Here is a 12242-nt window from a genome sequence, read left to right as displayed (position 1 = left end):
ATATATATATATATATATATATATATATATATTATTTTTGTGTTTGAAACATGGAGGTTGTGCACACGTGGAGGATAAAAACTGCGGAGCATACGTTTTTTTTTTTTGGTCGTTGGTTTCCATGGCACCTCCCCGTCTACTCTAGTCGTCGTCGTCGTCGGGAGAGAGAGAGAGAGAAGAAGAGAAAGAGAGAGAAGAGAAAAGGAAAGAAGAAGAAGCACGAGCGAAAGGAAACGAGAGACGGAACTCACTTAAAATCTCCACGGCAAAAAAAAAACAAAGGAAGTAAAGAAAATCAATCAGCACAGAAGAAACGAAGAAGGAGAATCAGAAAGGAAGGAATCACGAAGGAGCGTACAAAAATTGAGGAGAATAGTGGCGAATTAAGCACCTTCCTTTGCTTTTCTTTTTATTTTATTTTGATATCTTTGTTGTTTTCGCTTAGTTTTTTTCTTTCTTGGTTTCACACATACGCAGTTAAGAACTGAGAAAGGAAAAGGACAGAGTACATCAGCATTTCTTTGGGGAACAGGAGAGCAAGTAACAGTAATCAATAAAGAAATAAAAATACTCCGTTTTGATCGCCAGAAACCGTAGGCAAGCAAGGAAGAGAGAGAGCACCAACGCATCGTCGCATGCAACCATCGCCGTTCACCACTTCTCGTCTACACGAAAAAAAAAGGAAAGAGAAACTTCGTCTTCGCAGCTGTAGAAATCACACTCATACATCTCCTCTTTACTTTCTATGTACTTTTTTGTGGTTGTTTCGAGAACAGTTTGGCAGTTGATGGTGAGCGCAGTCAGGGGAGAGGCGCGCAGCCATGAAAGAGAAGAGAAGGAATGCCGAGTACACAAGAAAGGGATCACCGGAAAACAAGAAGAGAAGGGGGGAGTACGTGCACTGGAATATAACAAATCGAAGAGAGAGAGAAAAGAAGAGAAGAACGCAGCTGCCCAACAAGACACAGAACAGAAAGACAAAAAAAAAAGGAAATAAAGCAAACTGGTGGCGCATGACAACGCAAGACGGACAAAACAGAAACGATCCTCAACAAGCAAAAGGCCGCGTAAAGCAAAGACCCACTCGTCGCAATTGCCCAGAACCGAAAACCAAAAAGAAGAAGTGCTTAAGGATAAAAATAGAAATGGTGTATAGGAGGATTATTTTACAGTGAGTGCGCGAGGAGGGAAGTGGAAGGATAACGTAAATGGAGCGAGAAACGAAACGGAGGAGAACTAGAACAAAAAAAAAGAGAACATAAACGGCGAGAAAAAAAATGATTGGATACCTTCCAGTCAATGGCAAAAAAAAGAGGGAGAGAGAGAGGTGAACATACAGAAAAACAAACTTATATATATATATATATATATCCTTTTTTGGGAAACAGTTCCGTCGTACATATCAATGTAGCTTGTAGAAAGGGAAGAAAAGAAAATAAAACTTCTACACAGTTGACAAGACTCTTGGTTTTTAATAGTTGCCTCGCTGCGGTGTGCGCTGGCCTGCGTAGTTCGAGCGGCGCGAGTTATTATTGTTGCTGCCGTCCGCTGCACGAGTGGCCCTATCCATCGCACCAGTGTTCGCGAACTGCTCGCTGACAGCGTGCTTCATCGGCTTGCCGGACTCGCCGTCCTTCCCGCTACGCATATTCGCCGGCACAGCAGATCCGTCGAGAAAGCCGCTGTTGCCGTTGACCTGAAACATCTGCGGCTGTTGTGGCTGCAAGCTATACGAAGTCTGCAGCAACTTCTGCTGGTGCGGCGGCTCCGCAGCGCCATAACCACCGCCGTTCACAAAAGCCTGCGTCGTCCACGTGCCATCTTGGCAAAACTGTTGCTGCTGCTGCTGCTGCGGTGGTGGCATTTGCTGTTGTTGCGGCGGCGGCATGTTGAAGCTCTGAATTGTATAGCCTTGCTGCTGCTGCTGCTGCGGTTGCGGAGGGGGTTGTTGGGGCATCATCTGCGGCTGCGTGGAGTACACCGAGAAGTTATACTGCCCGTTGTTGGTGGGCATCTGCGTCACGTACTGCGAGGGTTGTGCCATCTGCGGAGCACCACCCAAAAAAGGCTGCGGCGGTGACAGTTGTTGCTGCGGCTGCGGCTGTTGCTGTGGGTTCTGCTGCGACATGCCGTATGCGGGGTTGTACGCGAACTGCTGCGCTGCCACGGCCGCCGGTGCGGCGATGTACCCGCCGAGAGACGGGTGGGGTTGAAAGGCCTGCGGAGCCATGGCGGCCGGCATGGTGGACTGCATCAAGAATACACCGGCGTTGTTGCCGCCGTGGGGCAGGTGACTGTTGTTGCCGACTCCACCGCCGTTGCTGCCGTCGCCCTGCATGTTCGGTCGCATGCCGCCCCCGTTGCTGCTGAGCGAGTTCAGGTTCATTTGGTTGCCGGCGTTGTTTCCGCGGCCGGCGCGGTTATTACTGCTGCCGCTGTTGCCGCCACCGCCATTGCGAGCGCCACCGCTGCCGCCCATCGCGTTGTTGTTGCCGTGCCGGCCGCCGCGATCACTACGAGCACCGTTCTGATTCATATTACCGCCATACTCGGGGCTGCTTACGTCGATGCCGTGTCCCAGCAGAAAGGTGTTCGTCAAGATGTTGCTCGCGACCATCTTGCGCAGCAGGTGACGGCCGTACACGGACTGGTTCACCGTACCAACGAAAGGCTGTACGAGCTCGCTAATGCGCTCCCGCTGCGGGACCGACACCGCCTCGAAGAAGCGCTGCACAACGTAGTTTGCGTAGGTGTCCTGCATCATTTGAATGAGGTAGTTGCCACGCTGGGCGTCGCTCAGCGGCTTCTTCAGCTGTTTGATAATCTCATCCCGCTCCTCCTCTGTCGCCGTCGTGACAATTCTCTCCGCGACGTTACTCGCGAACTTGCTGCACGACAAGGCGTAGAGCTGCGGGGCCAGCTGCATGACAAACCGGTGCCGCAGATCATCCGGCGCGTTCAGCATCGCGTGCTGCACGACGTAGTTGCCGTACTGGTGAATGGTGAACTCGTTCACACGCGCCAGAACCGCCTCCATAACGGGGCGCACGTTCACCCTCGGCACGTCATGGCACTTCTCGAAGGTGCGCTGCAGGACGCGGCAGCCGTAGGCGTGGCAGGCCAAATCGCCCAGATCCGGTACGAAGGCGTCGATGATGAACTGCGCATCGCCCGGGCAGACCTCTACGACCTTTTGCACGACGTGGTTTGCGTTCTGGTCAAAGACGCACTCCACAACTTTTCCGTCCAGCTCGTGGATGATGGTGGCGCGGTCCGCCGCACGCATGTTCTCCAGTGCCTTCTGCATGACGCGGCAGCCGTAGGTCTGGCAGGACAGGTGCACGAGCTGCCCACGCACCTTCTCCGTCAGGCGGGACAGCAGCTTCGCTTCCCTCACCTCCGCCGGCGCATTCACATCATCCTCCGCGCGCGGCACAACGTCGAAGAGCTTCTGCAGCACGTAGTTGCCAAACACATCTGTGGCAAGCTCGTCGAAGTGCGCGATGACCTCGTTGAAGATCGGCACGATGTTCTCTTGCTTCTCCAGCAGTCGCTGCACGAGACGGCTGCCGTCCTGGTCCCTGCTGAAGCTGCGCACGTAGCCTTTGATCTTGGCGTACTCCCACTCCGAGCGGAAACCGTCGCTGTAGGCCTTCACGAGGGCCTGCGCGGCGGCCTGCTCATCCACCACCGTTATCGCCCCACCAGCCTTCGTGATGTTGCCGCTCCCGTCCGTGAGGCTCATCTTCATCATCTCACGTGACTGCACGCGATCGCCCACAACGCCGTTGTGTTCGCCGCTCGTCACGGCGAAGCCGGCGCTCTCGCCCGCCGCCCCACGCACCTCGCGCACGAGGTGGTGCCGACGACGAGTCAGCGGAAGCAGCATGCGCGGGTCTCGTGGATTTTTCGAGTAGTAGAGGCGGTGGTACTCCTCGGTGTAGCGGTACTCCTCGTCCGGATCGACCTTCTCCTCGTCCATCGCGCCGAGGGAGAAGGTGCCGTCGGAGCCCATGATGGTCAGCACCATCGGCGCCGTCTCGGCACGGCGCACATCACGCGGGTCCGCAATGAGCAGATCGTCGGCGCGAGCAGAAAACATATCTTCGCCATCCGCGGCGCCCCAGTCGAGGTCTTCGGCGCGGGTGCCGATACCAAGGTCCCAATTAACGCCTGCCATTTCTTTGTGTTCCCGTGTACGCAGGGGGGGAGAGGGAGGGAGGAAAGTGGAAATACGTGTGCACGTGATGCGTTCTCTTTCTAAGGATCCTTTTTCCTTTTATGTGCAAGAAGCTTTGCTTTGTGGTTTCGTTTTTTTACTCAAAAACCAAAAAAAACCACAGAGACAACACCTTTCTCTCCAATTTGCAGGCTTGTTTTTTGGCTCGTGAAGAAATGCGCTGGCAAATACAGGAGAAAGCAACGAAAAAGAAGAGAAGAGAAAAGAAAAAAAGAACAAAAGACACGAACACTATATACACTTTAATATCAAGGATTCTTTTTCTTTCTTTTAAAGAAGGAGGCAATTGCATACAATGCGAAACGGGAATAGAAAATAATAATAATAAAGGAGAGAGGGGGGGGGGGTAAAAGGCACACACACACACACAGAACAAAGGATACTTCACTTTAATTGTGCCTGTGGTTTCCCCCTGCGTTGAATGCACACCCCGTAAGAAGAAGGAGGGGAAAAAATGGATACTAGCTAAAGAGTATTCTTTTTATTAATGTCGAACACACGCAAAGATACGCACAAGGAGAAAGACACGCACGCTAGCGGCCGTCTGAACGATGTCTCAACAAGAAGCAATATCAACACACACAAGAAGAGAAAGAAAGAACGAAAGAAAAAATCCAGGCTCGTTTATAGTGCTTGAACAAAGGGAAAAAAAAACAATAATAATAATAATAATAATCAATAAGAGGAACGCTTGTTTCTTCCCTTTGTGGTGGTGGTGGCGATTCTTGTCTCTCGTATTGTTAAAAGCAGCCGCTGAGACACCTCGTTTGTGTTTGCGTTTGTTTTTTGTGAAGGTGTCCCGAAGGCCACAGCAAAGCAGTAGAGGAGGGAATGCAGAAAGCGAGGCAGTCGACCTGGAGGACAACAACAAAAGCAAAAAGAGAGATGCGGTGTTCTTCTATCAGAAGGCAGACAAGGCAGCTGCCTTAATTCCTACTTGTGCAGCTCAGGTGGAGAGAGAGAGAAAACGACGACAGTACGAAGCCACCGCGGGAAGCACCGTTGAAACTCGGAAATGCAAAAAAAAAAAGAAACAGATGCGAGTTGTGCAAGTAAGAAAGAGAGAGGGCCGGCGGACGAGTAAAAAAAGGGCGTGTGGCGAGACCGTGGGGCGACGGATAATCGGAGAGCTTCCGTACCTTCACTTTTTTTGTTTGTTTGCTTGTTTGTTTCCTTCTCTGCGTCTGGGCCTCCAGGTAGAGCTAAGCAGTAAGAACAGCAAGAGTAATAAGAAACGTAATCAACAAAATCACCAACCCCCTCCTCCGAGATAACGGTGGCGCACGATGGTAGCAACGTAAACAAACGTATACGGCAGCTTCGCCTTCTCTTCCGCGTGCACCAGACCTCACGTGCTAAGCAAAGAATGTACGGTCTACCACGCAAAAACAATTTAAAAAGAAGGCAAAAGGAGAGAGAAGAGGGAGAAGGGTGAAAGTGGGAGAAACCGGGAAGACAAAGAAAAAAAAACGCATGCGTGTGCGGCTGAGCCGCCGGTGATGCAACCAACGAAAGAGCTCCCACCTGCCAAAAAACCTCTCCAAAGAAAAAAGGAGAGGGGCGAGAGAAGAACGCGCACCTTCAGAATGGCTGCAACAGTCACTGGCCATTGTAATCGGTGATACGTTCTCCTTTTCGCTTTTTAATCTTTTTTTTCCATTAATGCTGCTGTTCGCACTAGTGGCGATGTCCGCTGCTGCCAGAGAGGTCACACTTGGTTTGTTGTTATCGCGTGCGTGCTCCTGTTTTTTTTGTTTGTTTTATACTACCTTCTGGTGACATCCAAAGTAGAACGAGAAAAATAAAGATTTCCTCGCAGCCACGTTTGGCGGCCGTGCACACCTCAGAAATGCAGCGACGCACCCTTCACACAACGGCATTTTCAAGGAGAGCGCAGATCCGCCTCTGCGTGCGTGCGTGCAGTAACGGCCATTTCTTGAGGAAGAGAACACGAAGTCGACCCCTTCTCACACGACAACACGTCATCCGAGAAGCAAAAAAAAAAAAATAGTAAAGTGATAGTTTCAAAAGGAAAAGAAAAAAAGATTCAGATCTAGAAGTTCAATCACACAAACAGACAAAGAAGGGAAACGCTGAAACGTCTCGTCAACAAATCAGGCCGCACATAAGCTCGATTTATCCTCACGTTGCCACTCCCTGCACATAAACTACGTCAAAAGGAAAAAAAAAATCAAGAAGAAGAAAAAAAGAGAGACTACTTCGCCAAGGTCACGTAGCGCGACGTATTCGTACGCGAAAAAGCGTTCTCAACGGGAGCAGCAGCCTCCGCCACGTCGTCCGCCCCGCCTTTTCGTGGGGCTGGCAGCTTCCCATCGATACTCAGCCAGCCCTCCCGCATCGCAGGGTAGGGGTTGCCTCTCCTCGCGCGCCGCTCCGCCCCTCCGGCCGACGCGCTTACCGGTCGACGTCGTGCAGAGTGAACGGCACTGCCGGTGTGGGGACCGCCACGCGGCGACGACGGCACCACCGACGCCTGCAGGGCCACCGCACTCGCGTACACGGTGTAGTAGTTCGACGTAAGTCGCTCAAACACGCCGCACTGCGCCGCCGGCACTGTCGCCGCGTTGCGCGCGTTGGTGTGGTGGATGTGGGGGGGAGTGGAAAGGGGGAGCTGGTGGCCCGATGCGGCGCGGCGCAGCTGCGGGCCACGGGCCGACACCCGCCCGCCGCTCCCCGCAGCGACGTCATCGGAGGAACGAGTAGACATCCCGCCTCTTCCGTGCGGCGTGCGGGCCGTGCGTGGGGAGTGGATGGGGGAGAGGTCGAAGTCGCACGCCGCTGGTGGCGGGGGCCCGCCGGTTGGTTCTCCCGCGGCACCGCGGCGCTGTGCGGGAGCGGCAGAGGCGATTCGCCGCATCGTATCAACGGCGGAGTAGGAGTAGGAGGCGGCAGCGGCAGCAGCGGTGGGGTAGTGCGTGGCCTGCCGCTGCAGCGCGATGGTCCCACCAGCCTCGCGGTAGACGTCGTGGACAGGCATGGCCGGGTATCCGCTGCGAAGACGCATGTACTCCGCTGCGGTCGGAGCAGCAGCGGTAGCAGTTGAGGCCGCGGTGTGCGAGCGGGGACTCGCCACCGCGGGCCTTGGTGAAGTCAACACCGTGCGCTTCTTTCTCAGGAAATTATCCGTCGAGGAGGAAGAGGGAGGAGAGTTGTCGGGGTGCTTCTTTCTTGCGGCCGTGACAATCGGCGCCGGTGTCGTACGGGGCGTCTTCGCCGCTTTCGCCTCCTTTGCCGGCGGCGGTGATGCCGCAGCGCTGTTCCTGTTGTTGCTGTTCGGAAGATGCAGCGCTGAGGAGCACAAGCGACCAAAGGAGGCACCGCCTGCTGTGGCTGCCGTGACGGTGCTCGGGATCGCTGCTCCGGTAGCCGTGGGGGTGCGTGTCAGCACCTGCGGACGTGGGGTCGTAGCGGTCAGCGCCCCACCCTCCACCACCGGAGCAGCAGCAGCAACAACAGCAGAGGCGTTTCGACAGAAGCACGCGTGCAGCACATCTGGCGCCGCCGCTGCCGATGTTCCGGCGGCACCGACGGTGATGGACGGCGCAGCAGGAGCGGAAACAGGAGCCGCTGCGGGTACTGCCGCAGCAGCAGCAGCAGCAGCGAGCTGGCGTCGGCGCTGATTTGGGTGCGTGATGTACGTCCCCGTCGTCTCATCCCACGCCACGCCGCGCTTCATTGGGGATGCGTTGGCAGAACGATTCGGCGCTTGCTTCTCTGGTGAAGTAAAGCCCTCTGTTGGTTGGGCACCCGCAGAGGAAAGCGGAGACGCACCGGTCGGTGCATCGCTCTCGCCTGTCAAGCGCTTCCGGCGCGATCCACGCTGCGAGGTCGGCTGGGACTGCGACGACGGCTGGCCAGCGTGCTTCTTCGCCGTGTTGCTGCTGCGGTGTCCGCTGCCGCCACTCGCACGCTTCGGAACGTTGTCGTCCTGCGGTGTACGCGGGGTGGCTCCCCCGGCGCCGACCACCACCATCGGCGCCTCCGCCGCCGCGGACCTGCGCTGAGCTGCGGTGGTGGCCGAGCCACGCGGAGTTCGCAGCGTCCCACCGGCAGTAACAACGGCGGCCGTTGCGGTGCCGGTGCGGCGCTCCCGCAGCGGTGTGTTCGGCTTCGTCGTTGTGGCGACAGCGGGGGGGTGCGGCCTGCGCACCGAAGCCACCATCGCGGCCCAGTCCATCGCAGTCTTTGGCGGGCCACCACCCCCATCACCGTTGCCACCGCTGCCCTCCGATGGGGCGGCGCACGATGGCGAGGCGCTGCTTGGCCTCCACGAAAGCTCCGTGTACGTCAGCCCGACGTCGTAGCGGTCGCCCAAGGGACGGGCTCCGTTCTTGCGGTAGGCGTCCAGCACGGCAATCGCATTGGCATCGGTGAACGCGACGTGGTGTTGCTGCTGCTGTTGAGTTTTTTGTGGGTGGTGGGCGTTGCGCTGAGGGAGAGAGAGAGGGAGGGGCACGGTAGTCGCCGCGGCAGGCTCGGCCTCTGCGGCTACCGGTGCTACAGTAGGCTTCGCAGCGACCGTCTTGCGGGCTTCGCTTTCGTTGCCTTCCGCACTGCGCTGAAGCGGCGGGGCGCTGATCCGGGGCTGACTGGAAGCCGTGACGGAGGCCACATCGATCGCAGCAGCAGCAGCAGCAGCGGCAGCGGCGGGCGACGGCGACGGCGACGGAGCGATGACGACGCGCGCTGATGAGGGAGGGGGAGCGGAGGGCGGCACCGCAGGCCCGGCGGCGACAGCGGCGGTCCCCGCGGCGGGCGTCGTCGACTTTCGGCTGGGCCGCTCCGCCGGTGCGGACACGACGGGGGAAGAAGATGCGACGTTGCTGTCGCGGGCCGGCTCGCCGCTCGGCTTCAACACGCTATCCAGCGCCAATGCAGGCACCTGCGCCACCGCAGCAGCGGCGTTGAGGGACGTGCGGGAGTTCCGTGACCGCAACGTCACGGTGGGGGGCATGTCTTCGCTCTCAGCATCGTCTTCTCCCTCCTCCGCCTCGTGGGCATAGCGCTCATCTTCGTCATCGCCGTCTGACATGGAGGAGACCGTCACATAAGTGCACATCGAGTCCCCACGGCGGGCAGCGCTGATCCGGCGTGGTCGGCTGCCGCTGTTGTTGTGTCCAGCACCGCCCGCCGACAGCGACGGCGGACGCTTCGACACCTGCTTTGACGGAGTTGGCGCAGGACTCTCTACGGTGTTTTCTGCCCCGGAGAGAGGCAAGGGATCGGTGTCCACGACAGGGGGGGAGAGGACAAGTTTGATGGCCGTCTTCGCCTCGGCCGCGGAGGACTTGCCCGTGTGGAAGTTGGAGGTGTTCGTGGAGAGGGGCTTGAGTGCCGCCCTCGCCGTTTCAGGCGGGTTGCCGTTGCCGTTGTTGGCTGCTGCTGTCGCGGAGGAGCGCGGGGCTGACGTCGACGCGGTCATCGAACGAGCCGCGGCGCTGCTGTTGGTGCTTCTGCTGCTGCCACCCTTCTCGCTGTGCCTCAGCGAGGCGGAGCCGGAGACGCCGCCGCGGTTACCGTGGCGCAGGACGTACTCTACGGCAGTTGCAGCGTCGTTGGTTTCGAAAAAGATCCGCAAAGCCTCGCAGCGCACGTTGGGGGCCGCCCTCGCCAGTGTGGTGCGCTCCGCCGGAGTGAGGGTGCGCTCCGTGTAACGGTCCAGCAGCGTCTGCATGGAGGCTGGGAGGAGGAGGACGGTGCTGTCGTCGCTGGTGCTGCGGCGGTCGTCGTCGTGCTCCATCGACGGCGAAGGGCGCTGAACGGCTGCCATATTTGGTACGGGAGAGTCTTCTTCTGAACGAGGAAGCCCCAAAACAAAAGAAGCCGCGGCCAACGCTGTGTGTCTCAACGCCTTGATGAGGTGTGCTGAGGTGAGAGCGTGCTGTGAGTGCCGCTGAAATCTGTTTTGAAGAAACAGGGCAAAACGGACAAGGAGAGCGCAGTTCGCCGTAGCGAGAATAACAGAAAACAAAACAAAAAATGGTTGTGCTGCCACCCCCCTCTGTGCAGGAGTAATTTTAAATACGCTAAGGCTTGTAGGCCAACAGAAGAACAATAAGAGAAAAAAAAAGGGAATGATAACAACGTCGATAGAGCTGAAGAGCCCGCGCGTCGGTGGTGGTGAACGAGGAGTACTCGGGAGAGTGTATTGGCAGTAGAGAAAAACAACAATGGATGTGTATGTGTATTCAAGTGTGAGTCTACTACGGCAATTTACACGTTTAAAGGCGCAAATTAAGAAGGAAGAAGCTGAAAGGAAAAAGAAAACAGACGAGCGCCAAGGAGACGTTGCAACTGAGCGCCGTCAACCAACGACTGGAGAGAAGTTGCGCTGCGTTGACTGCGGATAAAAAAAAAAGGGAGGAGAACAAAACGGATCTAAAGTAAAAACAAATAATAATAATAACAATAATAAAATGAAAAGAGAGGAGGTGCGTAATCGCGAAGGGATCTAGCGGAGTCTAATAAAAGAAAGACGGGAAGAGAAAAGGGTCAAACGGAGTGAACCGAAGAAAAGGGAAAGGGTACAAGAAGGCAACAACACCCACAACGGAAGACCACGCATGGGCAAGACACGGAAGACAGACGAAGGCGGGATATACACGCCGGTCGAATAAAAACGACAAAAGGAAAAAGAAGGTAATCAATGCACCTATGGTGATACACACGCTTGACTTCGCGTCGGTGCTGTGCGTGCAGTCTGTGAGGTGTGTGTGTTCTTCTTCTTTTCTTTTACTTTTAACGCACCCAGCAACATTCGAGTTGGTGCATTCACGGATGTATAACAAAGATCGGCTCCCGACGAAAGAAGATGGGTCAAGAAGTGGAGTAGAGAGAGAGAGGTGAGGCGAATAAACGCAAACAGAGAAAGCAGCATTCATTTTTCTGTTTGCTTGTTTGCTAGTTGAGGAGAGGTACGAAAACCTGTGCACAACCAGTGCTTTTGATCTCGTGGAGATCCGCACGTGTGTGACCGCCGACGACTAAGCCACACGACGTAGGGAGTGAAATACGAAATACATCGGAGTGCCAAAGGGAGCACGACAGCGTAAATGCCCTCTCCGCCTCTGCACATTCCTCTCTTCTCGCTTCCTGTTGTCCGGTTTAGAGGCGTTTGAAAACTAAAAAAGAAAAGGGAAAAGAAACGAAAACGAGAACGAAAACTCGGAGCAACGGCGGCGGTGCTTACTTCTTCACCAGCTTGGAGCCGATCGGGGCGCGCGCGGTGGCGGCCTTCTTCGCCGGGACCTTCTTCTTGGACACCGTCTTGGCGGAGATCTTCTTCACGATCGCCTCCTTCTTCGACTGCTTGCTCTTCCTCTTGTTGATGGTGCGCTTGTTGGAGCGCTTCAGCTTCGCGTGCTCCTTCAGGGCCTGCTTCACGATGCGCTGCTCCTCGACGAGGAAGGCGCGCACGACGCGGTCGCGGACCTGGGCGTGGCTCAGCACACCACCGTAGGCGCGCGAGACGCTCTTCTCGTGGCGGGAGGCCAGGCGGGCGTCGATGTGGCGCAGCGCCTTCGTGCCGCCGAGACGCTTGTGGCCGAGCACCCACGGGGTGTGGACACCCTGCGAGCGCTTCGTGCGCTTCTGCATCACAAGCTTGTTGCCTGGGGTGCGGACCATCTTCATGCGGTTGCCACGGGTGGCATAGTGCATGCGACGGCGGTACTGGACGCGAGGGCACGACATGGGTGAACTAGAAGATGACTCGTTCTTTCTCTTTTCTCCTCTTTACCGAGGGGTGGGAAGTACCGTGTGTGGGTGTGACACCGATACAACGAAGGAAAGAAGAAAAGATACGAGTGAGGGAGAAGCAACGGAGTCCTCTCGTTTAATTTCTCTGTTTGGGTTGCGGCGCAGGAAGCAACGTGCAGCATTCGTATGTTTTGTTTGGGTGTGAGCGGAGGGGAGAAAACGGAGGGGGGAAGAGGAGAGGAGAGGAGAAGAAGAGGCAGGGGTAAAGGGACCGCTACGGCTT

The 12242-nt window shown here is 56.2% G+C and overlaps 3 protein-coding genes across 3 annotated transcripts; all 3 read right to left on the bottom strand.

Annotated features, from left to right (window-relative positions):
- Positions 1 to 1471: 1471 nt before the first annotated feature.
- ABB37_06231 (putative pumilio protein) lies at positions 1472 to 4180 on the bottom strand (the record flags this gene model as incomplete). Its single annotated transcript, XM_015804496.1, has 1 exon — positions 1472 to 4180. The coding sequence occupies one exon, from the start codon at positions 4178 to 4180 to the stop codon at positions 1472 to 1474; it is 2709 nt and encodes a 902-aa protein (XP_015657070.1).
- Positions 4181 to 6455: 2275 nt separating this feature from the next.
- ABB37_06230 (hypothetical protein) lies at positions 6456 to 10031 on the bottom strand (the record flags this gene model as incomplete). Its single annotated transcript, XM_015804495.1, has 1 exon — positions 6456 to 10031. The coding sequence occupies one exon, from the start codon at positions 10029 to 10031 to the stop codon at positions 6456 to 6458; it is 3576 nt and encodes a 1191-aa protein (XP_015657069.1).
- A 1415-nt stretch (positions 10032 to 11446) lies between these two features.
- On the bottom strand, positions 11447 to 11953 carry ABB37_06229 (putative 60S ribosomal protein L34; the record flags this gene model as incomplete). Its single annotated transcript, XM_015804494.1, has 1 exon — positions 11447 to 11953. One exon carries the CDS (start codon positions 11951 to 11953, stop codon positions 11447 to 11449), a length of 507 nt encoding a protein of 168 aa, XP_015657068.1.
- Between the last annotated feature and the right edge of the window lie 289 nt (positions 11954 to 12242).

The sequence above is a fragment of the Leptomonas pyrrhocoris genome, assembly GCF_001293395.1.
Source record: "Leptomonas pyrrhocoris isolate H10 chromosome Unknown, whole genome shotgun sequence".
Taxonomy (NCBI): Eukaryota; Euglenozoa; class Kinetoplastea; order Trypanosomatida; family Trypanosomatidae; genus Leptomonas; species Leptomonas pyrrhocoris.
This window is presented reverse-complemented; position numbering and strand designations above follow the sequence as displayed.